Genomic DNA, 27,091 nt, shown 5'->3' with positions numbered 1-27,091 from the left:
ATTCAAGTTTGATTAAGATTGCAGCATCGTCGCTTCGCCGCTTGCGCGATGTAGCCTATGTTGCGTTCACTGCAATTCAGTTCTACATCGTTCAGACTTGATTCCCGAATGATACAAGCGTACGGACATGTCAATAGGCATGGTCAATCATCAAAAACGGGTGTCTCTAAGTCTCACTTTAGCGCATTGGCTCGGTTTTCGAGACTTATAGGCTAAGTCATAGCTGCGCCCTACCTGCCTCCCCGAGATAAGCCCGCAAATATGCGACTGATGGGAATTTATACCGGCATGAAGGGTTCCGGCGGCTGACCTGCTAGAGGGTCTGATGACCGTCCCGGTGCTACTTCGTGCTACGAAGATGCTCAGAAGTGCAGTAAATCCGGACATTTTCCCCGGCTGCCCTTAGCTATGCGCACTTCTGGTCTATATATTCCGGGCTCATCGCGCTTATAACAGGCCCGGCATGCTATCTACTCGGTCCTGAGCTGTCCGGGACACGATGCGCGGTGCACCTCTTCCCCTCCTCATGGGACTCGCCCTCTGGGCTGCTCCGGCTCTAGCTCAGTCTGCGGCAGGCAACATTGTCAACACGGGCTACGCAAGTTATAGGGGAAATGTGTCCTATCCGAATACAGTGGCATATCTTGGGATACCCTATGCGGAGCCTCCATTGGGCGATCTGAGATTCCGCGCGACAGTTCCATTGAATACCACCCGTATCGCAGAAGAGGCCAATGGGCAAATTGTGGACGCGACTCACTATCCTGACTTCTGCATTCAAGGCACCACCGGGGGTAAGGTCGTGAACTCGTTCGGCGATAAGTAAGGACCTGAATAACCCCTCACTCAGCCGGTGACGCGGGCGGTGCAGGCAGTGAAGATTGTCTTAATGTCAATATCTATACACCATATGGCGCGACAAAAGGAAGCAATCGTAGGCTGATGTTTATACATTCTGCAAGACTATTGAAGTGCTCAGCGTAATTGTTTCAGTGCCAGTACTGGTCTATATTCACGGAGGAGGTACTTCCTTATTCCTTAGATGGGCCCTCTCGTCTGGTTTACACTGTACTAGGTTACGTCTATGGCAACCCAGCCAACTGGCCTTTTGACCAATGGATCAACCAGTTTCCCGATGTAGTTATAGTATCCGTCTACTACCGGCTCGACTCTTTCGGCTTCCTCTCGCACTCAGACTTCCAGAACGGAACTCTGGGCGATAACAATGCTGGTCTCCGTGACCAGATCCAAGCCCTCAGATGGGTCAATCAGTACATCGATGCCTTCGGTGGAGACCCGACCAAGGTCACCATCAATGGACAAAGCGCTGGGGGATCGTCAATAGAGCTCCATCTTGTCGCAAACGAAGGAAACCAGACGCTATTCTCAGGCGCGATTGCCCAAAGTGTCTTTCGAGCTCCAGTGGCTCTGCCAGAGCAGAATATCGTGAGTAATATATCTGGTGCGCTTGATGTATCCCTGGTCTCAAGCTTGCAGATACTCTCAGCCCGAGTTCGAATTCTATGCGAACTACGCCGGTTGTGGTTCGGGGAGCCTTCCCGAACAAATGGCGTGTCTGCGAAATGCTAGCGTCAGCGCGCTAGCTCGTGCGCAAGATGCGACCAATTATAACTTGTGAGCCCTGGGATACCACGTTTCCTGCTTGTCATTCTGATCTTGGCGCAAGCACTGGGCCATATAATGCGTTTCATCCAGTAGTTGACGGCGCCATTATCACGGACTACCCTACAAGGTCAATTCTCCTTGGACAGTTCAAAGACGTCCCCCTTATTGTTGGGTAAGGCAATTCTATACAATCTGAAAGATTCTCACATTGTGCGTTCACAGGGCTACCTCAAACGAGACGTTAGCCAGTGGATCTACCATTGCTGCTGCACTGCAGACCTATTTCCCCCAGCTTACCGAGTTCGACCTGGCAGGCCTTATCTCGTTATACCCATCGTCAGAGTTCTCTTCCACCAACGAACAGACACGGGTTGCCACGGGAGAGCCGTCAGTCAGATGTGCAGTGAGTTCGGTAGTTCGTCACCTTTTCCTCCATCAGCCCTCACATTCTGCGAAGCGCACCATCATGGGAACCGCCTTCTCGGCGCTCAACAACACTTGGACCTATCGCTACAACCAGAGGAACCCTACTCAAAATGCCAATGACACCGCGGTCGAACACGCGTCTGAGAACTGGATGATGTTCCAAGGAACTAACACTGGGTATACATCATCGTGACCCCTCCTCAGCTGACCTCTCGATGCACTAATGGCTTCTTATCCATGTCAGGTACAACGGGACTACGACATTCTCGCCGATGACACCCGTCGAGCAAGCCTTCGCATCAGAGCTATTCGCTTACTGGCTTTCGTTTGTGCGCTCAGGCAATCCCAATACGTACAAGCTAGCTCGCTCGCCCGACTGGCCCCAATACACGTTCACGAATAGGTCCCGAATCGTGTTGCAGCAAGATCCGCAGAATACGACGACGGCTAGTGGGAGCTACGTGGAGGCGGAGCCGGTGGCTGAGAGTCTCAGGTGCGCGTTTATAGCCAGCGAGGAGGACCATATGCAAGCCTAGGGACAGTGTACGGAAAATGAGTATTTACCTGCTGTTCAAACGGCTAACCATTGCTGTAGCCCTGGGGTACTTGCATGCTTACACCCATATTATCGCTCTTTCCTTACAGCCGCCTGTGACTCCGAGCAACGATTATCCAGCAGGCCCCAGACGTCAAAGAGGCCGGACAGCTCCCATTTGACTCCCATACGTCTTTGTCTGTCCTCCCAGATGAGCATGAGTCGCATAAGGGAATTTGCCCCACTGGCACTTGATCGACAATCTTCGGAATCCGCCCTAAGAAGGGCACGGCTAGCGGGTCCTGGACTTCACTGTACTCTTTGTTCATCAGTCATGTCGGATAAGTGAGCTCGTGGAGCTGGTCTATCGCATTCCACGGCTTCATGCTTCCTGTGTTACAGAAATCGGACGGCCCGTTCCTGGTCAGTGGTCGGAGGTCAGCAATGTATGCTCATCACTCGAACAGTTCAAGTTTGCGCTTGCTCGGGCTCACATTGTGTGGTAGACCGTCAAGTCGTCGTTCATACTAGCTGTGACGGAGGTCGTCATTTCCTCGAGCCAGTAGGTCCTGCCGGTTTGTATGCTTTTTGTAGATGGCAAACATCACTCCTTTGTATTCCCTGTCCGCCCGGCGAGATTCCCTCCAACAATTGATTGGTCTCCCTGATTCACAGCTCCATCGACCCGGACTGGATACTGCCAGTGGGGCGAAGCCCTTCAGCCTCTCAGGGTAGTGTGAGTCCCAGCTTGAGAGATGCCTGCCAGTGCTCATCACAATCGTATAGGTACTTCACGGACTTACCGCGGCGCAAACCCCGCGAAACCATCTGCTACACTGTGACTAGGTATTCTTGGTTGACCGGAGCCGTCATTTCGCCTCTTGTGTCTGTTGCGGCCACTTCAATTCAGTTCCGCATGGTGTCATGGACGTTGCGCAAACTTGGCAGCCAAAACCTGACTTCGGACGTGGTCCCTAGTAACTGATGGAATCACACAGGTGTGTAATTATAAGTTACCGACTCGAGTCACGTATGCCTCTTGAGTTGTCACTTTGAGCACACTCGATCGCTGTGTATCGTGCCCCTCGCCTGTCTCTCAGAGTGCTTCTCTGAGATTAGCTTGCAATAATGTGACTGATGGGCATTAGGAGGGGTTCCTGTGGCTGACCTGCTAAAGGGAGATGTGACGACCGTGCCGGTGCTACTTTGTGCCATGAAAATGCAAAGATATGCTGTAAGGCCGGACGTTTAGCTATGCACGCTTTTCAACTATTTTCTCTCGAGTCATGGCACGGCCCCTTATAACAGAGATGTCATGCTATCCACCCGATCCTGGACACCATGCGCAGTTCAAATCTCCCCATCCTCACTGTAATTGCCCTCTGTGCTGCTCAAGCTATAGCTCAGTCTGCGGCTGGGAACATGGTCAATACAGGCTACGCGAGCTACAGGGGCAATGTTTCCTACCCGAACACAGTGGCATATCTTGGGATACCCTATGCTGAGCCTCCATTGGGCGACCTGAGGTTCCGAGCAACAGTGCCGCTGAATACCACTCGTATCGCGGTGGAGGCCAATGGACTACTCGTGGACGCGACTCGCTATCCTGACTTCTGCATTCAAGGCACTACTGGGGGTAAGGTTATGGACTCCTTCGACCATAAGTAAGGAACCGATTGACCCTCACTTAGCCGGAGATGCGGGCGGTGCAGGCAGTGAAGATTGTCTTAATGTCAATATCTATACACCATACGGCGCGACAAAAGGAAGCAATCGTAGGCTGATGTTTATACATTCTGCAAGACTATTGAAGTGCTCAGCGTATTTGTTTCAGTGCCAGTACTGGTCTATATTCATGGCGGAGGTACTTCCCATATCCCTCGGGCCAGGTCTCTCGCCTTGCTTACGCTGTATTAGGCTACGTCTATGGCAATCCAGCCAACCAGCCATTCGACCATTGGATCAACCAGTTTCCTGACGTAGTCATAGTATCCGTCTACTACCGGCTTGACTCTTTTGGCTTCCTCTCGCACCCAAATTTCCAGAACGGAATCCTAAGCGATAACAATGCTGGTTTCCGTGACCAACTCCAGGCCCTCAAATGGGTAAACCGATACATTGATGCCTTCGGTGGAGACCCGACCAAGGTCACCATCAATGGGCAAAGCGCTGGGGGATCGTCGATAGAGCTCCATCTTGTCGCAAACGAAGGAAACCAGACGCTATTCTCAGGCGCGATTGCACAGAGCGTCTACCGAGCTCCGGTGGCTCTGCCTGAGCAGAATTTTGTGAGTGATTTATCTGGCGCGCTGGATATAGCCTCAAGCCTTGAAATGCTGCTAGCCTGCATTCGAGTTTTATGCGAACTATGCCGGCTGTGGTTCTGGGAGCCTTCCCGAGCAAATGGCGTGTCTCCGCAAGGCTAGCGTCAGTGCTCTAGCTCGGGCACAGGATGCAACCAACTATAACTTGTGAGCCTTGTGATTGAATATTTCCTATTCATAATCCTGAACCTTCTGAAGCACCGGGCCGTATAATGCGTTCCATCCTGTAGTCGACGGCAAGATCATTACGGACTATCCTACAAGGTCTATCCTCCGAGGAGAGTTCAAGAACGTGCCTCTGCTTGTCGGGTATGGTCGTCTCTGATCGTTTTCACATTTAACTGATGACCGTGACAGCGCTACCTCCAACGAGACCTTGGCTATCGGCACCACCATCGCCGCGGCGCTCAACACATTCTTCCCCGAGCTTACCGAGTCCGATATCGCAGGCCTTGTTTCGTTATACCCAGCGTCAGAGTACTCTTCCGCGATTGAACAAGGCAGGGACGTCGCGGGAGATGCGTCAGTCAGATGTGCGGTGAGTGCGCTAGTCCGTCCCTGTATCTCGTCCCCCTCACGTTCCTCCAAGCGCACTATTATGGGTACGGCGTTCTCGGTGCTCAACAATACCTGGACGTATCGCTACAACCAGAGGAATCCCACCCAACCTGCGAATGACACCGCAGTCGAACACGCAGCGGAGAATTGGATGATGTTCCAAGGAACCAACTCCGGGTATAGACTACCGACCTCTCCAGCTGACGTTTCGAGGCGCTCATGACTTGTTTTCCTCATCAGGTACAACGGGACTACGACGTTCTCGCCAATGACGCCCGTCGAGCAGGCCTTCGCGTCAGAGCTATTCGCGTACTGGCTCTCGTTCGTGCGCTCAGGCAATCCCAACACCTACAAGCTCGCTCGCTCGCCCGACTGGCCGCGATACGCCTCCACGAATCGGTCGAGGATCGTGCTGCAGCAAGATCCGCGGAATACGACGACGGCGAGTGGGAGCTACGCGGAGGCGGAGCCGGTGGCTGAGAGCCGAAGATGCACGTTTGTAGCGAGCGGGGAGGACCACATGCAAGCCTAGAGATGGTGTACGGAATTGGGCATTTGCGCGCAGTTAAACATTGCTGTAGCCCTGCAGTACTTACTGTACATAGCGTACACCTACATTATCACTCCCCCCCTGCAGCAGCCTGTCACTCCAACCAACGATTCGCAATCACCAATCACCACCCATACGTGAAGAAAGACCTGATGACTCCCATTGACGTGTATCTCTCTGTCCTCCCAGAAGGGCATATGTGTCGTCTTGAATAAATTTGCCCACTTGACCTTCGGAACCCGCTTGAAGGTAACGGATCCTGGCTCCATGGGCCTCTCCGTTCATCGAATGTGTGAGTGGGCATAGGACGAGCGGGCGAGGCGGAGGGGGGGGGGGAGGCCGACGGATTGGCAGTCGGTGTGGAAGGCTCCCGAGCTGTCTTTGTAGGGGATCGTGCTGGTGACGGCTGCAAGGCTGTCTGGAATTTGCGCGCCGAGTAGCTTTACCCGGCGGACCTGACAGTAGAGGTGACGGAGCGTGATCCCAACCGCACAATGAACGACGCGATCGACCTGAGTGTTCCGGTGTCCCCGATGTTCTGCAGTTAATCCTCGATAGCATATGGCACACCGGACCACCGAGGTCGAACATCATCACTGCTCAGAAACTGGAGACCAGCCTTCTCGTCATGTGCCTTACCAGCAGGTTTTCCCCGCGCTCTTGGCCGACCAGAGTGCAGTCCCTAAGTGGTTGAACGAGAATGTGGCGCGATGTGATTTTGCGGGGTGTTGGGTGCTCGTAGACCAGCACAGAGGAGGTTATCTACCTGAGGGGGAGGAGAGTTGACGGGCGTAGGGCTGCTGGGAAGTGATACTCCTCCTGACTGCAGATGCTTGATGAGGCGTCATCAGTTGGTTTTGTCATTCATGCCGTATAGCCGTCATAAGAGGGAGGCATACGACGTCCTCCTCGCCTGCGGACTCTGGCGTCGTACCGGTCATGCTATACCACACCGGTCCCGAGGGCCTGTATTCCCGAGATACCCTGAACCTGTATACCACGAGTTTCTCAATACATGGGCGCACCGAAGCTCACGAGTGCCTGTACGAGGGCACGCGAACCTTGATAAGCCGATGAACCTGATGGGCTGTCAATGCACGATGACCTCCCAGTTTCACGGCCCACCAAGGTAGACGTGCATTACAGATACATTAGGGCAGATATAGCGTACTCCTCCGAGTCGTACACCGAAAACACCAAGTCCAAGATCCGGCCCATACCCTATCCCCAAAGTAAACATCAGCACTCCCCTTCCAGCGCAAGCAATCCACTCACAGCACGCCGCCCAGCGATCCAAGAACTACGTGTGGGTCTTACCCTCCTGCGCCTGCACCATCCGCGGCGTCGCCGCGGGCTGCGCGTCCACCTGCACCCGCTTCCGGCGCTCCGCCTCCTCGCGCTGCGCGCGCTCGAAGCCGTCCTCGTCGAACGACTTGCTGCAGCACGGCCCGCAGCACCCGCGCTGGCCGCCGCACCCGCCTGCGCCCCATCGCTCTAGGGAGTCGTTAGTTGTGAATGGGGGAGGGGAGGGCGGGAGGACGTACTGGTGTCGCACCATGCTTGGCAGCAGCCAGTCAAGCCGACACCTGGGCCATGAGTAAGACCTGAGTGGAATATTAATGTGAAGGAAGCGGGACGGCGTACAGCACAAGCCGCATATCGCGGCGAAACAACCGTCAGCCTCGCTGGACATCCCGTTGTACATGCGTTGGTGCCTGGTGCAGAAGTGTGCTCGAAGTATTCAACGAGCGGCGCGGTGGTTGTATGAGGGCATGGGTCCAGGGGTTATAAGTACGGGCAGCTTGACGAGAGGAGTAGATTTGACAGCCACGAGGCGTTGCTCCCACTGATGGCATTCAGCCTCGCTGTACGGCGTCATGCCGGCTGCCACAACTGCAAGCACTCTCGTAGCGATAAACAATTACTTTTCATTCTAATTATCTCTGCCAGACGACTGTACACGGTGAACTGCCAGAGAAAACCAAGACTACATAGCACTTCCGTATCCATCCAGATACACCAAATCCTCTCGCATATTGCAATCGAATCACTGCAGCGACACCAACAACCGCTCCACCACCTCATCCACTGACGTGTCCCCCACCTCCACCGGCCATTCTTTGATCGCCTTGTCCGCGGGCAGCGCGGACCAGTTGGGCGACGGCGTCGGCCGCACGTGCGAGAAGTCCTGGACTGCGAGGTGCTTGCTGTTGCTCTGGGTCTCCTAGATAGTCACAAGTCAACAAGAGGGGGAGAGGGAGAGGTCAAGAGGGAGACGTACGGAGAGGTCAAGGGAATCGGGGTAGGCCGAGAAGCGGATGCGCGAGGAGTGCTCGATGATGGGGTTGGACGGGATGGAGAGGTACACGTCCGTCTCCTTGCTCGTGTGCATGCGGAACTGCCGCCGTCCCGTCAGACTCACGCTCAACCCCGACTTCCAACTGCGACACTCACCTGGTGACACCGCAACACGAGTATGCACCGCTGCACATCGTGCAGGAGCACGCTGCCCGTCACGTTGCCGAGTATGAGCACGCTGTTAGTCACGTTCCGGACGTGGATGGCGGAGAACGTCCGGGTTGGGGGGACGAGGTTGACGAGGCAGTGGTCGAGGTCCGCGATGGCGAGCTCCGTCGCGTCAGAGTCCGTCGAGAGCGAGTCCAGCGTGAGATACGCATGCGATTTGGACGAGAACGCCAAGCCGCTTGCGCTCTCTGCCGGAACCGTGGCGGGGGCACTAGGCGGCGCGGGTGCAGGAGTAGGGGTAGCAGTCCTGGGAGCAGCAGCGCCCTTCCGCTTGAACGCGAACTTCGCCTTCGGCGCGCGCATCCCCTCCACCCCGTCCTCCAGCGCCTTCAGTTGCTGGTATGGTCCGAGTCAGCAACGCGCACGCGTGTATCTCACCCGGGAATCCATACCAGTTCGCACTGCCGCTGGTCGTACGCGGGCAGGTAGGCCGTCGCGTCCGTCAGCTCTTTGCGCAGTTTCGCGAGGCCCAGCGCGAGGGCTTGGAGTGCATCTGTGCTGGGCGGGGAGGATTTGGCGGCTTCGATTTGGGAGGCGAGGGCTGTTGCGGGTGCATGTGCATTGGACGTTCAGAGTGCAGTGCGGGAGGAGAAGGGCGGGGGCAGACCGGCGCGGGCGTCTTGGAAGTGCTGGTAGAATGTATCGATGAGCTCGCGGTTGTTGGCGGACATTGCTGCAACGACTGTGAGTGTTGTGATGTATCGGATTGGAGTGCAGACGACGCTCTCGGTGACGGTGGCGGTCAAGAGGAAGTTGTGACTGGTCATGACTTCGTGACAAAGACAAGGCTCGCGCGGCCCAGGCGTTGCTCATCCTCACTCTCATCTTCCCTTTGACCACGACCACGATGGCGGACTCGAATATGGACGTGGACCCTCCGACGACGGCGGTGAGCAAGAAGGAGGGGAAGCAGCGGTTCGAGGTCAAGAAGGTTCGTCTGCCGGGGTTGCAGATTGGAGTGGGATTGTGCTGATGCGCGCGCGCGGACGGTAGTGGAATGCCGTCGCTCTGTGGGCTTGGGGTGAGTTGAATCTCGTATTATAATCATGATACCGGCTTGTCCTTGTTCTTGGGATGGAGGGCAGCCCGGCGTGTGGCGTGTCTGGCTGACTGGACTCGCCACAGACATCGTCGTAGACAACTGCGCCATCTGCAGGAACCACATCATGGATCTCTGTGCGTCCCTGCCCTCCCTCCTCCCCATCTCCGTTCTCTAACGCCGCACGCAGGCATCGATTGCCAGGCGAACCAGATCTCCGCCACGAGCGAGGACTGCAACGCCGCGTGGGGCATCTGCAACGTAGGTACACCGTCTCTGGCTCGTGTGCATATTGAGATCGTGTCTACCTATACTCCAGCACGCCTTCCACTTCCACTGCATCTCGCGGTGGCTCAAGACGAGGAATGTGTGCCCGCTCGATAATAGAGAGTGGGAGCTGCAGAAGTGCGTTGTTCGGGTATTCATATTATCGAGTACGGAGGCGCTGATGTGCGATGCCTTGCAGGTACGGCCGATAAAGGCGTCGTCAGACTTCGAACTCCAGCACTTTGTCCCAGCATCCATGTCCTGTTGTCTCTGTATACTAGTATCGCCTCCTGTATCGACGAAAAGCTGCCGAATATCACGAAATTCATAGACAAACCATAGGTGTCTTGAAACGGCTTGTAGCTCGATCAAGCTGCAGGCGAGTCAGGCTGCAGGCATTGTTCGTGATTCCTGAAGGCCATGCAAGACGCTTGACCAAGCGAGGAAATGCAGCTGCCGCATTCGGTATATTTGCGAATGACGTCGACAACGTATTCGACTCTTCCATCATAGCGCATCGGAGTGCTAGCCATATGTCAAGCCACAACGCAGATGTATATAAGTAATGGCGAGCAGTGCTTCAGCCAGCTTGGTTTACTCGTCTGCCGACCCTCTGCTTTTGAGCGCTGCGACTAGCTGGAAGAACATACCGAGGGCTGTATACGACTTCGTGGGAAGGCGTCGCGGGCAGCAGCCGTATTCAGGGCTGGAGAATAATGCGTTTCATTCCCCTCCCGTGAAGACGGTCGCAGCCGAGCAAAGACGGCTTCTTAATGCACTTGGAATCGCTACGTCGAGTCCAGGATGCTTATACGAACTGTACAGTGGGTCAGCTTGTCCAACAGATGTTGGACTACGATGTTGGTGAACAGCCAGCCACGTACTGATACTACTGATTCGGGGTGGGGGTGTGAATGTTGTCGGCTACGTCGTCCATTTCTTGGGCGTCGACTTAGACTATGTCACCGCCTTCTCTTGTGGGTCAAGCAGTTTTACGCGAGATTCTCCCTTGACCCATAAGGGAAGGAGGTTGCATGCCTACGTTCCTCGGGCGACGTATGCTCACCAAGTCGCCCGAGGATGGACGCAGTCTACTTCGGGACCAGAAAGACGGTAGGTGTGCGGCGTGAGGTATACACCCGTCCCCGCTCAAGTCGAAGAGAGGGCTGACAGACAGCAGCAAGATACAAGCAACTTGAAGCAAGAGTCCATAATGAATCTGATATGCATCGTGGACGTGCTCATGCACTGTTACGTCAATCGTCCCGATAACCCATCAGGATCACATGACAGAACGCGTCCGCGCTCCGCCCTGCCCTAAATGTTCAACTCGGCACGCGGAAGCATTTCGCGAAGTTGAACCTTCGTACACTCTCTAACTCTGCGCTCACCCATGTACGCTTACTGACTGACCGCCTGACTGCTAACGTTCTGCTTGTCGCGCAATGACGAGCTACACGACGACGGACCCCTCGACTGGGGGCCCACGATCCCCGCTATTTGGAACTGCAACATTCTCAACGCTATCGCCTTCTGACCCTTCAAGAATGGGGTACACGGGCACTTCACGAACAGGTAATCACTAGCGACTGACTGCACTGTAATTAGGTATGCTGACCGCGACTATATCGGAAGGTACGCCAATTCCCCCGTCCGATGACGGCGAGGACGCCTCGACGACGTACAATATGCGCCGGGTCAACCTCTCGCCTACTCAATCCTACACCAACACATATACTTACTCTGACGACGACTCTATTGACGACACGGCCGAGGTGGAGGCCGCGCTGACGAACATCGAAAACGAGCTCGCGGACGTCGAGGATGCGCTCACCGAGTGGTCGCGCGACTCGGGGTCGGACGCGAGCCGGCCGACGTACTCGACGCTGAGCGGGTCGGGGTCGTACACGACCTCGTCTGCGCCGTACACCACAAGCACCGGCACCGGGCCGATGTCTACTACTACTACTACTACCACAGCCAATATGCTCGCGGAACGCAACAGGCTGAGCACGATCACTGAACGCACCGAAGATAGGACGAATAGCAGGCCCAACTCTGGGCTGCCGGGCTCGCGGCCGATCAGCGGGCATTCGGACGCGCTGAGGCGGTCGGCGGTGCTTGGCGGGGGCGCGGTTTCGCCGTCCCCGCATGCGCGCTCTGCCACCGAGTCGACCGCGCTGCCCCCGCCCGGGCGGCGTGCGGGAGATTTGATCGCGTTCTTCGAGGGGGGCGCGAGCGAGAGCCCCTCGCGGGGCGGGCATACCAGGACGACGTCGGCGCCTGCGGGGCCGCGCTCGCCGAGCCCGTACTTTGCTAGCACCACCGGCTTTGGGTATAGCAGCGGGACTGGGTTTGGGTATAGCACCGCGGGGTATACATCGCGCCCTTCTTCTCCGGCTGCTAGTAAGAGTGGGAGCAGCGTTAGCGGTACTACTCCGTTTACGATGTCTTCTTTCCTGTCCCCGCAAGCTCGGGGGACGACTTCTCTTTCTTCTGATTCAAGGTTTCCAACTACGACCACGGCGCGCACCGGGACGACTACGCCTACCCAGACGGGCACGGGCACGTACACCCAGACCGGCACGGGCACTTACGCGAACACCTATTCGACTTTTAGCAGCACTCTCACTCCGACTACTAACACGAACACTTTTACGGGTACCCCGACGGCGTCGTCGCTCCGCCGCCCGCAGACGTCCCCGCGCTCGCCGCTGACGTCGGTGCGCAACATCGTCGCCGCGTGGAAGGAGCGTACGCCACTCGGGAGCAAGACGGCCAAGTCGCCTGCCTCGGCGTCCTCGGTTGGCACGGTGCGCTCGCCGCCCGGCGAGGGCCTCTTCAGCATCAGGCGGCGCGCGGAGCGGGGGCAGATGAGGTTACGGGACCAGGCGCTCGGTTCGCTGAGGCGCGGCGAGGCGCCGTCGTTCGAGGCGATGCGCCCGGCCGAGGAGCCGCGCAGCACGAGCGACAGTGTGACGGGGAGCGCGCTGCTCCCGCCGCCGTTCGATATCGCTGAGCTGGGCGTGTACGCGAGGGGCAGTCAAGAGGTGAGTGGGGCGCGGTGCGATTCATGGACGTAAACTGATCGAGTTGTTATCTTATCTTATCACCACGGGATACCGTAACATTAGCCACTGCGCATTGGCTTGCTCTGGTACTTGAACGTCCATGCGCCCCCGCCGTACCGCTGGCAACGATGCCAGGCTTTGCTGTATCCCCACATGCTACTCTTGTCGTGGATTGCGGCGGGCGGAGGCCGCGGCGTCGTCACGCTGGATTTGCTGAACTGCACTGAGGTAAGGTCGGTGCCGACGCCGCTGCACCCCAGCGCGAAAGACGATGTTGGGACGATCGCCGCGAGGATGCAGAGCGAGGAGGCGAGCTCCCAGGAGAGCGGGCAGCTTGGGGAGATGGGCCTTGTTGAGACTTTGTGCCCGTTCCAGCTGCTGTACAGTGATGGGATTGAACGGCTCGGTGCGGAGAGCGCGAGGGAAAGAGTGAGATGGGTTAGTGCTATATGGTATGTGGAGTTCCCCTATGTAGACCTATGTGTTGATGCTAATATTTGAGGATTATAGGGAGGCCCTGGATCGGTCGGTTACGATACCGGATCGTTCAGCGACGGGTTCACCCACTGGGTCAATTCGGACAATTCGCTCCATGACTAGCACTAATACAGAGTCGGCTACTGGCTCAGGCTCTGCGTCTACCGTCTTCGTCCCGCCTCTTGACAGTATTCCGGACTTGTCTGATCTACAGTCTATTACTGGCTCGAGCACTAGCGTGCCGCTCTCTCGCGGACCCTCATTCGCTGTGTCTACTAGGACTCGTGCTACGGACGACGCTGCAGTCTCTGGCCAAGGCTTCCTCTACCCCGGAGATCCACGAGTCATCGCACCGAGCAGGAGTAGCTCTATCCGGAGGACTAGTTCGCTGACGGACTTGGATGCTGAGTTTGCCTCTGCTGTGAGCCGTGCTCGAAACGCAAGGCCTGGGCTTGGTTTTGGGTTGGGCCTTGCGGCCGGCGTGGTCCTTGGTGAAGGTTCGCCTGTGACTATATCAAGTGCGCCAAGGCTTGGCGAAGACGTACGCCTCACCCCCCCTCCGAAATCAAGGTCTCGTGGAACATCGTCAAGGACGTCGAGCGAACTGGACGATGAGACGTTCTTCTCGGCCGGTTCTAAGTCTGCAAGCGATGATACCAAGGGTTCGAGTTTCTACTCCTCTCTGTCCAGGACGGACTTCACTACCACCGGAGCTGGCATTACTACTACAGACACGACTGTGGGACTTGCTATCACGTCAGGCTCCGATACCAACATTGTGGCATCTTCGCTCTCACTCAGGGGTCCTTCCTCTGCTTCCCACTTGGGTGACTCCCACGATGGCACGCCGAGTACTTATACATACGGCTCGACTTCGCCATCACGCCTGTCGAGGGCAAGAGAAGTTCGCAGAAGGTCTGCGAGGAGCAGCTCCCGGACATTCTCCTCCTCGTATCAAACTCGGACTACCGATGAAGGCTCGGACAAGGAGAACTCGGAGATTTCAGGCTCTACGCCGTCTCGCTCGACCGAATACGACACTTCCAGCCGTGGCTATACCGCGACGACGACAAGCTGCTCCTGCTCGTACAGCGGCACGTGTTCGACGTGCCGGTACACCTCGTCATCTGGCACGTACACCTATACGGATGATGTATCGGAGGTTGCGCCTTCGGTGATTCCCAGTATCCCGTCCGAGAGCGAGTATATAACCGCTGAAGCCGCTTCGACGGAGTACTCCACTGCTGAAGCTGCTTCGACTGAATACTCCACGGCGGAAGTCTGCTCGACGGAGTACAGCACCGCGGAGGTGTGCCCGACGCCCTCTGTGTCGGAGTATATTACAGCGGATGTCTGCAAGAGTGAGCCGCCGTCAGAGTACATCACTGCTGAAGTGTGCCCGACGGAGCTGACGACGGAGTACGATACCGCCGAGTGCCGGTGCATCCCCAGTATCGCAGAGGAAGAAGATGAGGAGAGGAGCGTCGTTGCTCCCTCGGAAATCCCCACCATCCCGTCAGATGTCGAGCCTGAGATTTGCCCGGAGGACATCCCGTTGCCCCCCTCCGAGCCTGCCTCGGTATCCAGCCCGTCATGGCCGCCCACCGAGCCATCCTTGACAGACGTCTCGGAGAGTCAACTAGAGCCGACGGAAGATTTCACACCCACGACTGTGTCTACCATCGAGTCCTTCCCTGGTCCGTCTCCGATACAACCCATGGAGTCCCTGCCCAGTAGCGAAACGCCAGAATCGATTTCGAGCCCGACTGAGTCGTCGATCACCCCGACCATCGAGGAATTGACTCCCACTGTGTCTTCTGAAGACTTGCAGCAGCCGACCCCGCCGTCTCCGTCCATCCGCGAATCGCTCTGGGCGCCGGAGAGCGACCGCTCATATGAGTCATCGATATTGCAGGCTTCGCCCTCGGTGCTGTCCATAGCCGTTCCGGAGGGGCCTGACATGTCGTACGAAACCTCCGGCCTGAGACCCAGCGGGTCCCCCATCACGACGGAGCAGCCGCGGCTCTCGCCCATCCCTGAGCTGCCCAGCACCGTCACGCCGTCGTCGCCCACGTCCGTGACAGCCACGCCCGAGTCGGTTTCTACGCCTACTGATGTACCGACGCCGTCGCTGCTGTCGGCCGAGCGCACGGTGACGGTGACGAGGACGCCCTCGTCGGTGTCGACGGTGTCGAGTATATCGATGCGGTCCTCGATTTTTGAGCCGCGGTCGCTGTTTGAGTTCCAGATGGACGAGGAGCCGACGGAGCCGTCGTTGCTCTCGACTCATCGGTCGCCGCCTACCCCGGTGCCCGTTGACCAGCGCTCGGTACGTGCTTCTATTGTATCTGTCGTGAAGAGGTATAGGAGGAACTCATTTTACCTCTAGTTGTCACCTGCCTTCATTCCTCTGCCGAGCTCGCCCGCTCCGTCGACGCCTTCAGTGCCTATAAGCGTCAGTATCGCCACACCTGCAGGAGATGTCCCGTCCATCCACACGATTGAGAGCGCACCGTCTGCACGCAGTGAGATCCTGACGCACGATGTGAACCGCTTGCTGCAGTATCTCCACGATCTGGATCAGGGCCGTGTCGAGGACCACAGGGAGCTCGTAGACAACATCAGGGACATCCGGGACGAGCTGTACGATCTATCTTTGTTCTTGCACGAGAATCGCCCTGCGGATGTGCCGCCTCCCGTGCCACACAAAGACCAGTCTGTCGGCGGGAGCAGCGTCATCGCATCGTCTCCGGCGACTCCAATGACTCCGAGAGCTCTACCTGCTGGACCCCGGCCCATTTCAAGGCCTCATCTGATACCTATTCCGCTGACCCCTCCCCCTTTGCGACCTGCTTCTCCGAGCAGCCTTACCAGCTCGATTTCGTTCCTGGAGTCTCCGCACTCGGATGATTGGAGCTTGATGGGATCGGAGACGTACCCTATGCGTGCTTCTTCTCCCTCCTGGCCCTCCGAGAGCTCGCCTTCTCCGCCTTCGTCTCCACTTGAAGCGTCTTCTGAGTCGATATCATCGTCTACCCCGTCTTCTGGACCGTACCTGTCGGCTACTTCGCCGTCTTCGCCCAGTGCTCCTGCTTCTCCGCCGCTTTCTGCGACATCTGATGTTACAGCCCGTCCAAGGCCCCCACCCATATCACTGACTGACCTGCTGGAGAACCTGGAGGCGTTAAAGCAACAAACCAATGCTTTGCACGATTCACAACGTTCGGCCAATGATATGCTCGGAGAACTGCGTGATAGAGGCCCTGCGACGCAGGATCTTTCTGCGTGCTGCGACAAAATCCAGAGGATAGAAGATATGCTGCGGGGAGTGCTTGACCGATTGCAAGTTCCTCAGCCCGAGTCGCTCTACGAATCACCTTCGGAGACATCCTCGGATAGGGAGCGTTTGCAGAGAATCTTGGACAGGATCGGAGGACACGAAGAGCCGCCGGTGATACGCATGCCAGTACCAGTGCGAGCAGGACCGTCTCTAGACGAGCAACTGGAAAATCTCTTGGGCTCCGGTCCTCAAATGCCGCCTCCTACGGTGCAAGCCCCACCACCTCTCATTCCTTTCGTGTACAGACCCGCGCCCCACCGTCCGCGCAGTGAAAGTCCCACTATTGGGCCCGACTTGCCTCCTCGTCGGTCGTACACGGCTCCTGCGCCAGATCTTTATACAGTCAGGCGTCCACCGCGACGGTCCGGCGGTAGACCCGGCCGTCCTCCGTTCTACCCGCCTCCCCGGACAGCAAGTAGTTTCCGTGATCAAGGGCGTGAGCCTCCTGTCATACCATCATTGCCGCCGGAGGAAGGTCCTGTGGAAGGGAGTCGTCGACCGGAAGGTGAGTCAGGGCCTGATTTCTTGCGCGCTCTGCGCGAGCTCCGTCGACGTCGACATCCTGATACTGCCCCTGATGGATTCTTCAATACGGGCCGCGCTGGTGCTGCCGAGGTGAGTGGTGCGGAACGGTGGGCTGGGTTTCGGCGCTGACATTCTATTCCCTGTCAGACTGATGCAGCGCAGAGGCCTCCAACAGCGCCTCCTGACTTGGGCGAGGGTGGTACGTGGTACAGACCCGCGCAGCCTCCAACGGAACCTCAGCCTGGCGCAGAGCAGGCCCCGGGAACATTCATCCCGCCGGGCGCTGGTTTTCCGATTAGTGTCCTTCCTCCCGGTGTGGTAGGTACTCCCGAGCTATTCAGTTTACCGATGCTTAGTCCTTCTATTTTGTAGGCAATGCCTCCTCACTTGCAGGATATCCTGGAGATGTTAAGGGTACATAAGATTCAAGTCCATCGAGTTTGTCAGAACCTTGCTAAACTATTCATTAGGAAAACCGGGTCGCGCAGCGCGCGTCGATTGAGCAGCAACGCGAGATCATGAGATATCTAAGAGGTCTGAATGAATGGTTAGCTAGAGATGTCCACGACCGTCAAGCTGAAATACGCGGGGTGGCGGCTCGTGTGGATCGTCTCCGAGACGATCTTGATCGCATGGGTCGACCCCAGACTGCAGGTGAGCTCGCGGATATCCGTTTATCCGCGCCGGACTGACTCTGGCTATAAGGCGTGCAACCCATGTTCACCCAAGGACCACCCCCTCAACAAGGCATGATGCCTGGCCCGGGAATGCCCGTGCCTCAACAAACTGGGGACACATACGTTATACCACCGCTTCCCACTATGGGACAGCAAGGTCCAGTGATGCCGAATGTGGTCCCTGGTTACCCTGGTCCAATGCCAGGACCAGGTATGCCGCAAGGGCCCATCGTGAACGTGCTGCCCGGATCGCCGTCAGACGGTTCCCCGGTTATTCCACCCCCGCAGCCCTATGAACAGTACGATGATAGGCCGGTCGTGCCTTCTGGACCATATACTCCTGGGAGACCTCCCACCGGCTACTACCCAGATGAAGGAAGGTCCTATGGCAGTGAGTCTCCTGTATTCATCCCGCCGGAACAACCACAGCAGCAGCCTGGTCAACCCATTGTGATTCCTCCTCCCGGAGCTTTTGGAGGTGTCCCTCAGCAGCAGCCTCAGCAACCTATAGTTATTCAGTCGGCGCCTCAGCAGCAACCACCTACCGTGATCCACGTCGAGCGATCCCCGTCAGAGTCTGAGACTCGAAGCGGACGAGGATCTCCCATTGAGTACGATGTTCCTCTCAGTCATAGACCTAGCCACTACAGACCTGAATCGCCCCAGCAAGTTCACCTTGTGAGCGATCGTCCTGGCAGTCCTCGGATGGGGTCTCCCAGGCATCCGGAGGTCCAGCAGCCTATCATTATCCAGCAGCCTCCTCAGCAAATGCAGCAACAGCCTATGCAGCCTATTGTCGTCCAGCCGACGCCGAGCGGGGGTCAATACACACAGCATTCGCCACCTATAGTCGTAAGACGATCAAGGACGCCGTCCCCGGAGCGACAACAGCCGACAATGATTATAACTCCTAGTGGTCAACAGGTTGAACATGGACCTGGCCAACCGATAGCGGTAGTGCCCACTCCTCAGCCACAGCAACCTCCCGTTATCGTCCAGACAGGAGCACCCACCTCGCCTTACCATGAATATGGGCCTTCTCGTGGTGAATATAGTCCTTCTCGTGGCGACCGCCGTCGCAGAGGGTCTTATTCTCCTTCTCGTCAATATGGTGACCGCGGAGAATCGCCGTCACCACCTTCGCGACGTCGTCACCGACGTGACTATGATGAGGAAGATGAACCTGGACGAACCATCATCCTTGAGCCCCGTGGAAGGGGTCGGACTCGTTTCGTGGATCGACACGGCCGGTCACGATCTCCTCGGCCTTCCGACCACGTCGTGGCTGTTGTGCCCCATGGTGGTCATGGACGCTCTTATTCCCGATCGCATCCGAGGGACGAGGGGGATTATGGGAGTCGCAGTGGAAGCCGCACCCCTCCGCGCGTTGTCATTGCAAGCGATCATGGAGGCTCTCCTCGTGCCCCTACTATCATTTTGCCGCCGGGAGGGAGTGGTGGGCACTATCCGTCAGAGCACGACCCCGGGCGAACTCATTCGCCGAATGTCCTCCGCCGTCAGCGCCACCCTACGGAGTACGACCCTGGACATGGAGGTCCTCAAATCGTGCGCATCCCTCCTTCAGACGAGTCTATGCCTAGGTCCCCTGGTGATGAACGGGATCCTGGCGGATTGCAGCCGTCGCATTATGGCAGGTCCCCATCGCGAGGACACGACTATGCTGAAGAACCCGATTATCCGGAGCCTCACCAAGTTCCTCCTCCACGTACGCCGCGTACACCCAGTCGCGCCCCATCTGCACCTCTCAGTCGTGCAGGCACCCGCCGAACAGCACCAGTTCAAAGAACCCCATCCGGTGCCACCATAATGGAGCCGTATGAAGAAGAAGGAGAGCCCCACATGACTCGTGCTACGCACATCCCAGTGGGTAAGTGAATCGAATTGTCTTGTCATCCAATACGTCTCACATCATTATGTAGAAGAGTATGAACCTCCCCCAGCCAGCCCTCCACCGGGCGTTGTAAGGTCTGTCACCCCGCGGACGGAGCTGCATCATGAATTGATGCGGCAGCCGTCCACGGCACCCATGTTCCCTACTTTGCCTGCTGAGGGGCGCGAAGCCGAGGTTCGACGAGCTCCCTCTCGTAGGACTGGCTATCAACCGTCAGTTGTTCCCGAAGAAGCTCCTCTGATGCATGAAGAGGCTGGGCTGGGACGGGCTCCCTCTCGTAGGACGGGCTATCAGCCGTCAGTCGTTCCTGAAGAAGCCCCGATGCACGAAGAGGCTGGGCTTGGACGGATGCCGTCTCGAAGGACTGGGTATCAGCCTTCTGTGATGGGCGACCAACCGACCATCGTCCGCATCCCTGGGGACACGCATGAAGTGTCTGAACATGAAGAAATGATGTATGCCGACGCCGAGCGTGCCCGGCAGGAACGCTTTGAGGACTTGCAGAGACGTCTCGAGCAGACCGCGGAGGTGGCCGCTCAGGACGAGGAACGACGCGATCAAGAGTTTAGGCAGCGCGAAGAGGAGCGAGACCACATGTTCGCCGACAACGAAGCTCGGCGCGACGAGGAAGCTGCACGGCGGCGCGATGAGATATGGTCAGACTTGGAGCAACGCCTGGCAGCGGGTGGCCTGCCACCGCCGCCGCCGCCCCCCGAGTCTATCGAGCCCGCTCCGGAGTCTGTACCGCCGATCCCCATTCCCGAGCGCCTGGGCGATGAGACAGCGTCCATCATCCCCTCGATGATCGAGGCCGCCAACCAGCACGCGCGCGAGATCCGCGAGGTCGTGAACATGGAGCGAGAGGAGCTCATCAAGGAGCGCGAGGCGCACGAGGCCGAGCGGGAGCGCATGCGCCAGGAAGCGGAGGCCGAGCGGGAGGCGTGGCAGCAGGAGTGCGAGCAGCGGATCCGGGAGCTGGAGGAGGAGCTCGCGCGCACGCGGGCGGAGCTCGACGACGAGCGGCAGCAGCGCCAGACGGAGGAGGCGGAGGCGCGCGAGCGAGCGAGGCAGGAGGCGCTGGAGCGCGACGAGATTGTGCGCGGCCAGCTGAGCGATATCACGAACCTTGCGCAGCAGAATTTGGAGTGCTGCACGAGCAAGAGGCAGATTATGGACGAGCGGTATGCCGAGAAGGAGGCGCGCAGGGCGGAGAAGGACGCGCGGTTCCAGGATTTGTATGATATGGTCAACCGGATCGTGGAAGACCGTGAGGCCGAGCGCCAACGTGCTGAGGAGGAGAGGTTGGCGGCTGCAGACAAGCCAGGTAGGAATTGGGATGCCGCTGCTGCTGTAGCATTACTAACGCCTTTGTTAGGGATCGAGGCCGTCATGGCGGAGCTGCAGAGACAGAACCAAGAGCTGCGGCAGCTGCTCGCCGAAATGGCTGATAGTAAGTCTCTCCGCGGATAGTCTTCTTTGGAGCGGGTCTGACAAGTGTTGCACCCAAGGCTGGCGCGCAGACAGCGCTAGACAAGCGGAGGAGACGCTCAACGCCGTGCGCGCGACCGCGCAGGAGCAGGTTCCGTTCAACGTGCAGGGGTACCTCGACGAGTTCAGCAAGGCGCTCGCGTCGGAGGTGCGCATGCTCCTCGGCGAGGTGGGCCGCCTGCGCGAGGAGCGGCGGGCGTTACAACAGTCAGTGTTGTTTCCCCCCTTCCCCGCTCTGGTTTCGCGCTAACAATACTGTAGTGAAATTGGGTTCCTGCTGTGCACGCGCAGCAAGTACGGCCCCGGGGGCGAGTTCGATCCGGAGTGGTGCGTGTCCCGCCCCCCCCTTTCTTCCTCTCCTCACCTAGCTCATATCTTTCCAGGCGCCCGCAAGACGCGCCGTACATGGCCGGCGCGCCGCCGCCGCCACCAGCACCCGAACCCGCGCCTGAAGCGCCGCCGCCGCCGCCCGAGCCCATGGGCCCCGCACGCCCGGGGTGGCGCACCGTCCTCCCACGCAGCACGCGCAGACGCCGGGGAGGCGGGGGGCAGCCGACGCCCGCCCCGCCGGCCGAGCCTGAGGAGATGCCGCGGCCGGGGGTGTCGAGCTGGGCGACGTGGCAACGTGAGTGTTGACTTGATATCATGGTTTCGTGAGGGGTGTGCTGATGGCTGATTGCGGGTGTGTTGTAGCGGACCCTGCGTTCGCGCCGTCGCCGTCGATGCCGCCTGCGCCGGAGATGCTCGCGCCGCCGGAGCCGCAGGGGTTGTTTGGCCCGCGGTCGCCGCGGGATTCGTACCGCGGGTAGAGGTGGTTTGGATGTGGATGTGAATGTAAAGTTATCTTTCGCCTAAGTATCTGCTGGACGTTCTGCTTGTTCTGGTGTACTATAGTGCTTATACCACAGGTGTCTGTGATATCCGCTCTCTTTTGTTTGATTTCTAGAGTTGTTTTTTGTTTTGCTTTTGTTTGATTTGATATTGGATGACGACTTGTTACGAGGAGGATGGAGGGTGCTATAATTCTAGTCGGTCGTTGACGTTGAGCTATTCACATAGTCCATGTTATGCTATGCTATGCTATGATGTATGTGTTATGTTGGATTGAATTTTTTTGTTTTGTTTTCTCCGAACTCTCCTGACCTCGGTGGCACGGGGGAAAGGCAAGGCAGTGGGCACCGAGACAAGGTATCCAGAACCAAGAGGTATACTATTATCCGTCGTACATCCAGAGATACAAGATAGATAGTCAGTCAGTGGTCAGCGGTCAGGGTTAGTTACTAGTAGTGTGCACGTAACATGGAGGCGGAGATGATGGTATTGGTAATGAGAGTACTTGTGTTGGTGGTGGCAGTGGCAGACAGGATATGGACAGGAGATAGATGAGCAGGCGGCAAAGACCGGTCGTGGATAGGAGAGGAGGAATGGGTGGTGGGGTGGAGGGGGGGAAGGGTGGATGGGCGGGCCGTTAGCGCGACTCGACGGCGTCGGTGGTGGGCGCGGGGGTTGGTTCTGGTTCTGCGGGCTCCGGGGCGGGGGCGGCGGCAGAAGACGTGGACGCGGGCTCTGGCTGGGTGGGTTCGGGGACCGTCTTCTTTTCTGCGGCGTCCTCGCCCTCCTTGTCCGCGGGCAGCGGGGCGTCCGCGGCGGCCTCCTCGTCCGCGGGCAGCGGGGCAGCGTTCGGCTCGCCCTGCGTCTCCTCGGGCAGCGGGGCAGCGTTCGGCTCGCCCTGCGTCTCCTCGGGCAGCGGGGCAGCGTTCGGCTCGCCCTGCGTCTCCTCGGGGTCCTCGGGCAGCGGCACGGCGGCCTCCTTGTCCGCCGGGAGAGGCTGCGGGGTCTCCGCGGGGAGGGGCACGGCGGCCGCCTTGTCCAGCTCCTCTCTTTCCTTGTCCTCCTCTTCTTGCTCCCCCCCCTCCTTCCCCTCCCCGTGCTTCTCCTCCCCTTCCTTCTCCTCTCCTTCCTTCTCCTCCTTACTCCCCCCCTCCCCGCCGTCGAGCTCGACGTCCCTTACGCCCTCCCTGATCTCCTTCACCCCAGCCGTCTCCTTGGCGGGCGCGGGGCTCTCGTCCCTGCCCTCCGCGTCTGCAGGCCTGGAGCGCTTGGCGGGCGCGGGGCAGTCGTCGTGCTCGTCGTCCTCGCGCGCGCGGCGCTTCGTGCCGATCTGGGGCGCGTTGGAGGTCGCTGGAGTCAGATTGATTTGAAGGGGTTACGGAGGAGGGGGGGGGCGCGTGTATGTCAGCACCGACGCGTCTGTGTCGAGAACGAATACAAGGAAGGAGAGGGGGGAGGGAGAGAGGGGACTGACCGTCGTCGCTCCAGGGCCGGTCGGGGCGCAGGAAGAGGGAGCCGGAGATGCGCCGGACGAAGTTGTGGAACATGCTTGCTTGCTTGATTATATATGGGTGGCTGTGAGTGTGAGTGTGAGCGTGGAGGGATGGGATAGAGTCGGCTCGTACCTGAAGAAGCGCGGATGTGGATTTGGATGTTTGTGTCTGTTTGGTGGTTGATGGGATGGAGGTGGTGATCGCTTAAACTTGGGAGGGGAAGGAGGACTTGAGTAGGGTGAAGGAGGGTTGGTATAATGGAGATGGAGAGTATGATTACGGGAGCTTGTGGAGGAAAAGAATGGGTGGAGGAGGTCGAGAAGACGCCACCAGCGCGTGCCGCGCACGTGGACCACCCGATCGAAATGAATGACAGACGCGACTTGGTCTTCAGTTTTGGTACTCGACTCGCGCACGCACGATGCGAGCACTCGCCCGCCCACTCGCCCGCCCGCTCCGGTCTCTCCGCCCGAGCCCGCGCCCCATCCGCGCCGTCGTCCACCGCACGCACGCTCCTCCCCTCCGTCACGCCGTCCCCTCCGTCCCCGTTCGCCCCTGCCGCCGCTACTCGACCCGCCACCCCTCTTCCCCCTCCGATCAGCCGCAGTCCTTCGCCGACCCCACCCGCCCCGACCTCTTCTACCACCTCCTCCCCCCGCCCACCCCGCTCTCGCCCACCGCCCCCGCCTTCGCCCTCTCCTTCCTCCCCTCTCCTCCTCCTTCCGCCACGTCATGTACAATCATCGGCTGGCTCCCCGCCGAGGGCGCCGGCGAGCAGGCGGGGCTGAACGATTTTGTCGAGAACCGTGAGTCTCGTCGCTCGGGATTGTCGCGTGCCAGTTGATTAAGGCGTGTGCAGCGGCGTTTCGGGACGTTCTGCACGAGGCGATCAAGGAAGGGCTGCAGGAGGGCGTGGACGACGTGCAGAGGAACGGCGCCGCCGCGCTGCAGGAGGGGTGGATGCACATCCACGGTGCGCCCCGTCCCCCTCTCCTCCCCTGCCTGCGATCTGACCCCCGTACCTCCCGCGCACCTCTCCTCCCGTGCCGCTCTACCCGCCAGACGCGCGCAACCCCCCCGCGCTGGGCCGCATCGGCGACCCGGACGACATCCTCGCCTCCGTGCGCGTCGAACACGGCAAGGTCCGCATACACCTACCGCGCGCGCGCCGCGTCCACTGACGTCTGTAACCTGCCCCAGGTCCTCGCGTCCACCTACCAGCCGATGCCGTCCTACCGCCTTGCCACCGCCGACGGGCTCACGACGCTCACCCCCGCGCTCGCGGCCAAGCTCCTCGCCGTCCTCCGGGCCCGGGCCCGGTCTGAGCGCGCTTGAGCCAACTCCTGCTGCAAATGGATGGGACGGACAGCCCACTTGTTATTGTGACGCGTGCACAGGTGAGCGGGGGGTGATGCCACCACTCGGGAGCAGGGCAAGCAGGCCGTCGGTGCGATACATCCAAGTGGAAGCCCGCGGGTGATAATATATGGTACATCACACGTTGCACCGGGTAATTGATCTCGTTATATAACAACGGAACAAGTGCACGTCCTCTCCGCGAGATCCTATGCACCCAAGCCCCAAGCCCCATGCTAAAGTCCTCGTCACCGCCCCCGCGCAGAAGCAGGTCTATAGCAGGGCATACATATGCACCGGAGGAGGAGGGGCAGATATCTACATACGGGGTTCGTACCGGCCATGACCCAGAGTACGTCGCGCGCCGCGGTCCGCGTCCCTCGCCGCGCACGGGTCCACATCTCAGCAGCGATGACGGTCTGCTGATGCCAGTGACAGCGCCGCACTCCGCGTCTCCGCGAACGACGGGAGCGAGGGTGCGGGACTCCGCTCGGCCTGAGGGGATACCGGGGTCAGCTCGCCGACGCCCGGGCATCAGGGGCAGGGGCAGTATCGCCCAGGTTCTATGCGGGGCTCGCAGTCGCAGAAGGAACCCGCGAGCATAAGCAGGGGGTACGGCCGGATCGGACAAGGCTGACCGCGTGCACCGATCCTCCGCGCCGTCAAGGTAAGCACATACATGTATAGCCTGCGCACTGCTTGTGCGCGATATCAGGTTATTCTAGATGGATGGATAACTATAGTACGGCGTGGGGTAAACTTGTGGGCCCGGGCTTCCATTTCGCCGGACGCCCCGACCGCCTGCAGCTGATGCGGTTCAGGTAGAGGACATGCGATCGAGCGCTCATCTTCGAGTCGTTCAGTTTGCCGAGTCTGGTAAGCCGCCGCCTCAGGCTCCGGTCTCAGTGGCCGTGATCGATATCCCGTCACAAGTTGGGCGAACTTGTGAAGCACCCGGGCCCGACGCAACGTGGTGCTGAGCGCTGAGCTATCATAGTCAAGAAGCACAGCTGCCTGCTCGAAGATGGCGTGCACGTAGGCCGGAGAAGCCTTCTGCGGGAGTCGAAGTAGACATGGCGGTGGGCGACTCGACCCCGAGCTGCCCGTACGCGGTGGAAGAGTCGCGATAGATGCCATCTTTGGTGCGTATCAGTCGCATGAATGTGGACCATGGCTCCCGTGAGCTCGCATGGCTGATGCCTCCTTGATATGTCCCTTGACTGTCCCAGTTCGTCGAATTGTACCACAGCAAGATTAGAATCTGGCCCCGACAGAGGCAGGTCTTGCGCCAATATATAACTTATTCGCCGTCCTATGAGCGCGTTGAACTTCCTGATCCTGTCTCTGCTGCTCGTATGGACCGCCGAGTCCGTACGACATCATGTGGGGAGAAAATAGGGCTCAGAAAACTTGAGATCGAGACACACCAAGAGAATGACTTGTCCCTGAGTACTTGATGAAAATTCCAAGGTCGGAGATGGTTACCGCATGCTGCCAGTGGTGAGTATAGCTGGAACCTGATATGAAAGGTGACGTGCTCTTTTCATTTCGTGTCTTGAAAGGCAACAAGATATGTTGCCGGACCATTCGGCGGGCGCCCCGAGTAACTGAAAGAACGACATCAGCGAATCCGAAGGGACGTGCGGTGCGCTGGAGGGGACTGTCCGTATAAACAGGTACGCCTGCTTCCAACTCGAGCCGGGTCCTCGTGTGGTGACCTAGTCTGTGCCTATCGCGTGAGGGTCTTCATATCAACATCGGTTCTCATGATATCAACATGCCTAAACTGCCCGACCATGGTATTCATATTCCTGGCTGTCAACCCATAAATGCAGATGCGCTCACAGTTCTGTACAGATGCCCAAAGTAAATGTACCTGGAGATAACCATACACTGGGTACAATACCCGTATTGAGCCACTGAGAAAGTGTGAAAGGAACTGGACAAAGGTCAAATTTTGTTCATAGTGTTGCCTTGCAAAACAAATGAAAGTTCAATGAACAGTGCTGAACAAAGATCATATCCTGTGTCACAATCAGATTTTTGCACACTCAAAAGTAGTATTATTCT

The 27,091-nt window shown here is 58.3% G+C and overlaps 7 protein-coding genes across 7 annotated transcripts; 4 read left to right on the top strand and 3 right to left on the bottom strand.

Annotated features, from left to right (window-relative positions):
- Positions 1–526: 526 nt before the first annotated feature.
- Positions 527–6,001, top strand: GLOTRDRAFT_48343 (alpha/beta-hydrolase; the record flags this gene model as incomplete). The annotated part of the gene is made up of 9 exons (XM_007871405.1): positions 527–794; positions 4,279–4,362; positions 4,422–4,451; positions 4,505–4,875; positions 4,931–5,058; positions 5,110–5,220; positions 5,269–5,449; positions 5,501–5,646; positions 5,710–6,001. The coding sequence occupies 9 exons, from the start codon at positions 527–529 to the stop codon at positions 5,999–6,001; spliced, it is 1,611 nt and encodes a 536-aa protein (XP_007869596.1).
- Positions 6,002–6,992: 991 nt separating this feature from the next.
- On the bottom strand, positions 6,993–7,829 carry GLOTRDRAFT_117833 (uncharacterized protein). The gene is made up of 4 exons (XM_007871593.1): positions 7,664–7,829; positions 7,564–7,605; positions 7,295–7,513; positions 6,993–7,240 (listed from the first exon to the last, which is right to left on the bottom strand). Exons 1-3 carry the CDS (start codon positions 7,722–7,724, stop codon positions 7,320–7,322), a joined length of 297 nt encoding a protein of 98 aa, XP_007869784.1. The 5' UTR covers positions 7,725–7,829; the 3' UTR covers positions 6,993–7,240; positions 7,295–7,319.
- Positions 7,830–7,925: 96 nt separating this feature from the next.
- Positions 7,926–9,275, bottom strand: GLOTRDRAFT_112342 (TBCC-domain-containing protein). The gene is made up of 4 exons (XM_007871592.1): positions 8,938–9,275; positions 8,474–8,881; positions 8,301–8,417; positions 7,926–8,243 (listed from the first exon to the last, which is right to left on the bottom strand). Exons 2-4 carry the CDS (start codon positions 8,846–8,848, stop codon positions 8,067–8,069), a joined length of 669 nt encoding a protein of 222 aa, XP_007869783.1. The 5' UTR covers positions 8,849–8,881; positions 8,938–9,275; the 3' UTR covers positions 7,926–8,066.
- An 81-nt stretch (positions 9,276–9,356) lies between these two features.
- GLOTRDRAFT_101369 (RING/U-box) lies at positions 9,357–10,208 on the top strand. Its single transcript, XM_007871591.1, has 6 exons — positions 9,357–9,476; positions 9,539–9,566; positions 9,671–9,721; positions 9,775–9,845; positions 9,904–9,989; positions 10,051–10,208. The coding sequence occupies exons 1-6, from the start codon at positions 9,393–9,395 to the stop codon at positions 10,061–10,063; spliced, it is 333 nt and encodes a 110-aa protein (XP_007869782.1). The 5' UTR covers positions 9,357–9,392; the 3' UTR covers positions 10,064–10,208.
- A 1,059-nt stretch (positions 10,209–11,267) lies between these two features.
- On the top strand, positions 11,268–22,150 carry GLOTRDRAFT_140838 (uncharacterized protein; the record flags this gene model as incomplete). The annotated part of the gene is made up of 15 exons (XM_007871590.1): positions 11,268–11,426; positions 11,487–12,901; positions 12,986–13,374; positions 13,433–15,728; positions 15,789–17,354; positions 17,412–17,582; positions 17,637–17,678; positions 17,735–17,918; positions 17,970–19,829; positions 19,882–21,177; positions 21,229–21,303; positions 21,362–21,548; positions 21,603–21,668; positions 21,725–21,966; positions 22,035–22,150. Exons 1-15 carry the CDS (start codon positions 11,297–11,299, stop codon positions 22,148–22,150), a joined length of 10,035 nt encoding a protein of 3,344 aa, XP_007869781.1. The 5' UTR covers positions 11,268–11,296.
- A 659-nt stretch (positions 22,151–22,809) lies between these two features.
- On the bottom strand, positions 22,810–24,148 carry GLOTRDRAFT_140837 (uncharacterized protein; the record flags this gene model as incomplete). Its single annotated transcript, XM_007871589.1, has 3 exons — positions 23,798–24,148; positions 23,647–23,747; positions 22,810–23,522 (listed from the first exon to the last, which is right to left on the bottom strand). Exons 2-3 carry the CDS (start codon positions 23,717–23,719, stop codon positions 22,810–22,812), a joined length of 786 nt encoding a protein of 261 aa, XP_007869780.1. The 5' UTR covers positions 23,720–23,747; positions 23,798–24,148.
- On the top strand, positions 24,087–25,240 carry GLOTRDRAFT_80907 (uncharacterized protein; the record flags this gene model as incomplete). The annotated part of the gene is made up of 4 exons (XM_007871588.1): positions 24,087–24,471; positions 24,525–24,638; positions 24,728–24,807; positions 24,866–25,240. The coding sequence occupies 4 exons, from the start codon at positions 24,087–24,089 to the stop codon at positions 24,998–25,000; spliced, it is 714 nt and encodes a 237-aa protein (XP_007869779.1). The 3' UTR covers positions 25,001–25,240.
- Between the last annotated feature and the right edge of the window lie 1,851 nt (positions 25,241–27,091).

Source organism: Gloeophyllum trabeum, assembly GCF_000344685.1.
Source record: "Gloeophyllum trabeum ATCC 11539 unplaced genomic scaffold GLOTRscaffold_00014, whole genome shotgun sequence".
NCBI lineage: Eukaryota > Fungi > Basidiomycota > Agaricomycetes > Gloeophyllales > Gloeophyllaceae > Gloeophyllum > Gloeophyllum trabeum.
This window is presented reverse-complemented; position numbering and strand designations above follow the sequence as displayed.

Excerpts from the sequence above, each read along its gene's own strand:
- GLOTRDRAFT_112342 (XM_007871592.1), bottom strand. The coding sequence starts at position 8,848 with ATGCGCGCGCCGAAGGCGAAGTTCGCGTTCAAGCGGAAGGGCGCTGCT. Across the intron at positions 8,418-8,473 it reads TCGTGTTGCGGTGTCACCAG|TTCCGCATGCACACGAGCAA; the intron begins GTGAGTGTCGCA and ends GGACGGCGGCAG. Across the intron at positions 8,244-8,300 it reads CCGATTCCCTTGACCTCTCC|GAGACCCAGAGCAACAGCAA; the intron begins GTACGTCTCCCT and ends GTGACTATCTAG.
- GLOTRDRAFT_101369 (XM_007871591.1), top strand. The coding sequence starts at position 9,393 with ATGGCGGACTCGAATATGGACGTGGACCCTCCGACGACGGCGGTGAGC. Across the intron at positions 9,477-9,538 it reads AGCGGTTCGAGGTCAAGAAG|TGGAATGCCGTCGCTCTGTG; the intron begins GTTCGTCTGCCG and ends CGCGGACGGTAG. Across the intron at positions 9,846-9,903 it reads CCGCGTGGGGCATCTGCAAC|CACGCCTTCCACTTCCACTG; the intron begins GTAGGTACACCG and ends CCTATACTCCAG.
- GLOTRDRAFT_117833 (XM_007871593.1), bottom strand. The coding sequence starts at position 7,724 with ATGTACAACGGGATGTCCAGCGAGGCTGACGGTTGTTTCGCCGCGATA. Across the intron at positions 7,606-7,663 it reads CGCGATATGCGGCTTGTGCT|GTGTCGGCTTGACTGGCTGC; the intron begins GTACGCCGTCCC and ends CTCATGGCCCAG. Across the intron at positions 7,514-7,563 it reads CCAAGCATGGTGCGACACCA|AGCGATGGGGCGCAGGCGGG; the intron begins GTACGTCCTCCC and ends ACGACTCCCTAG.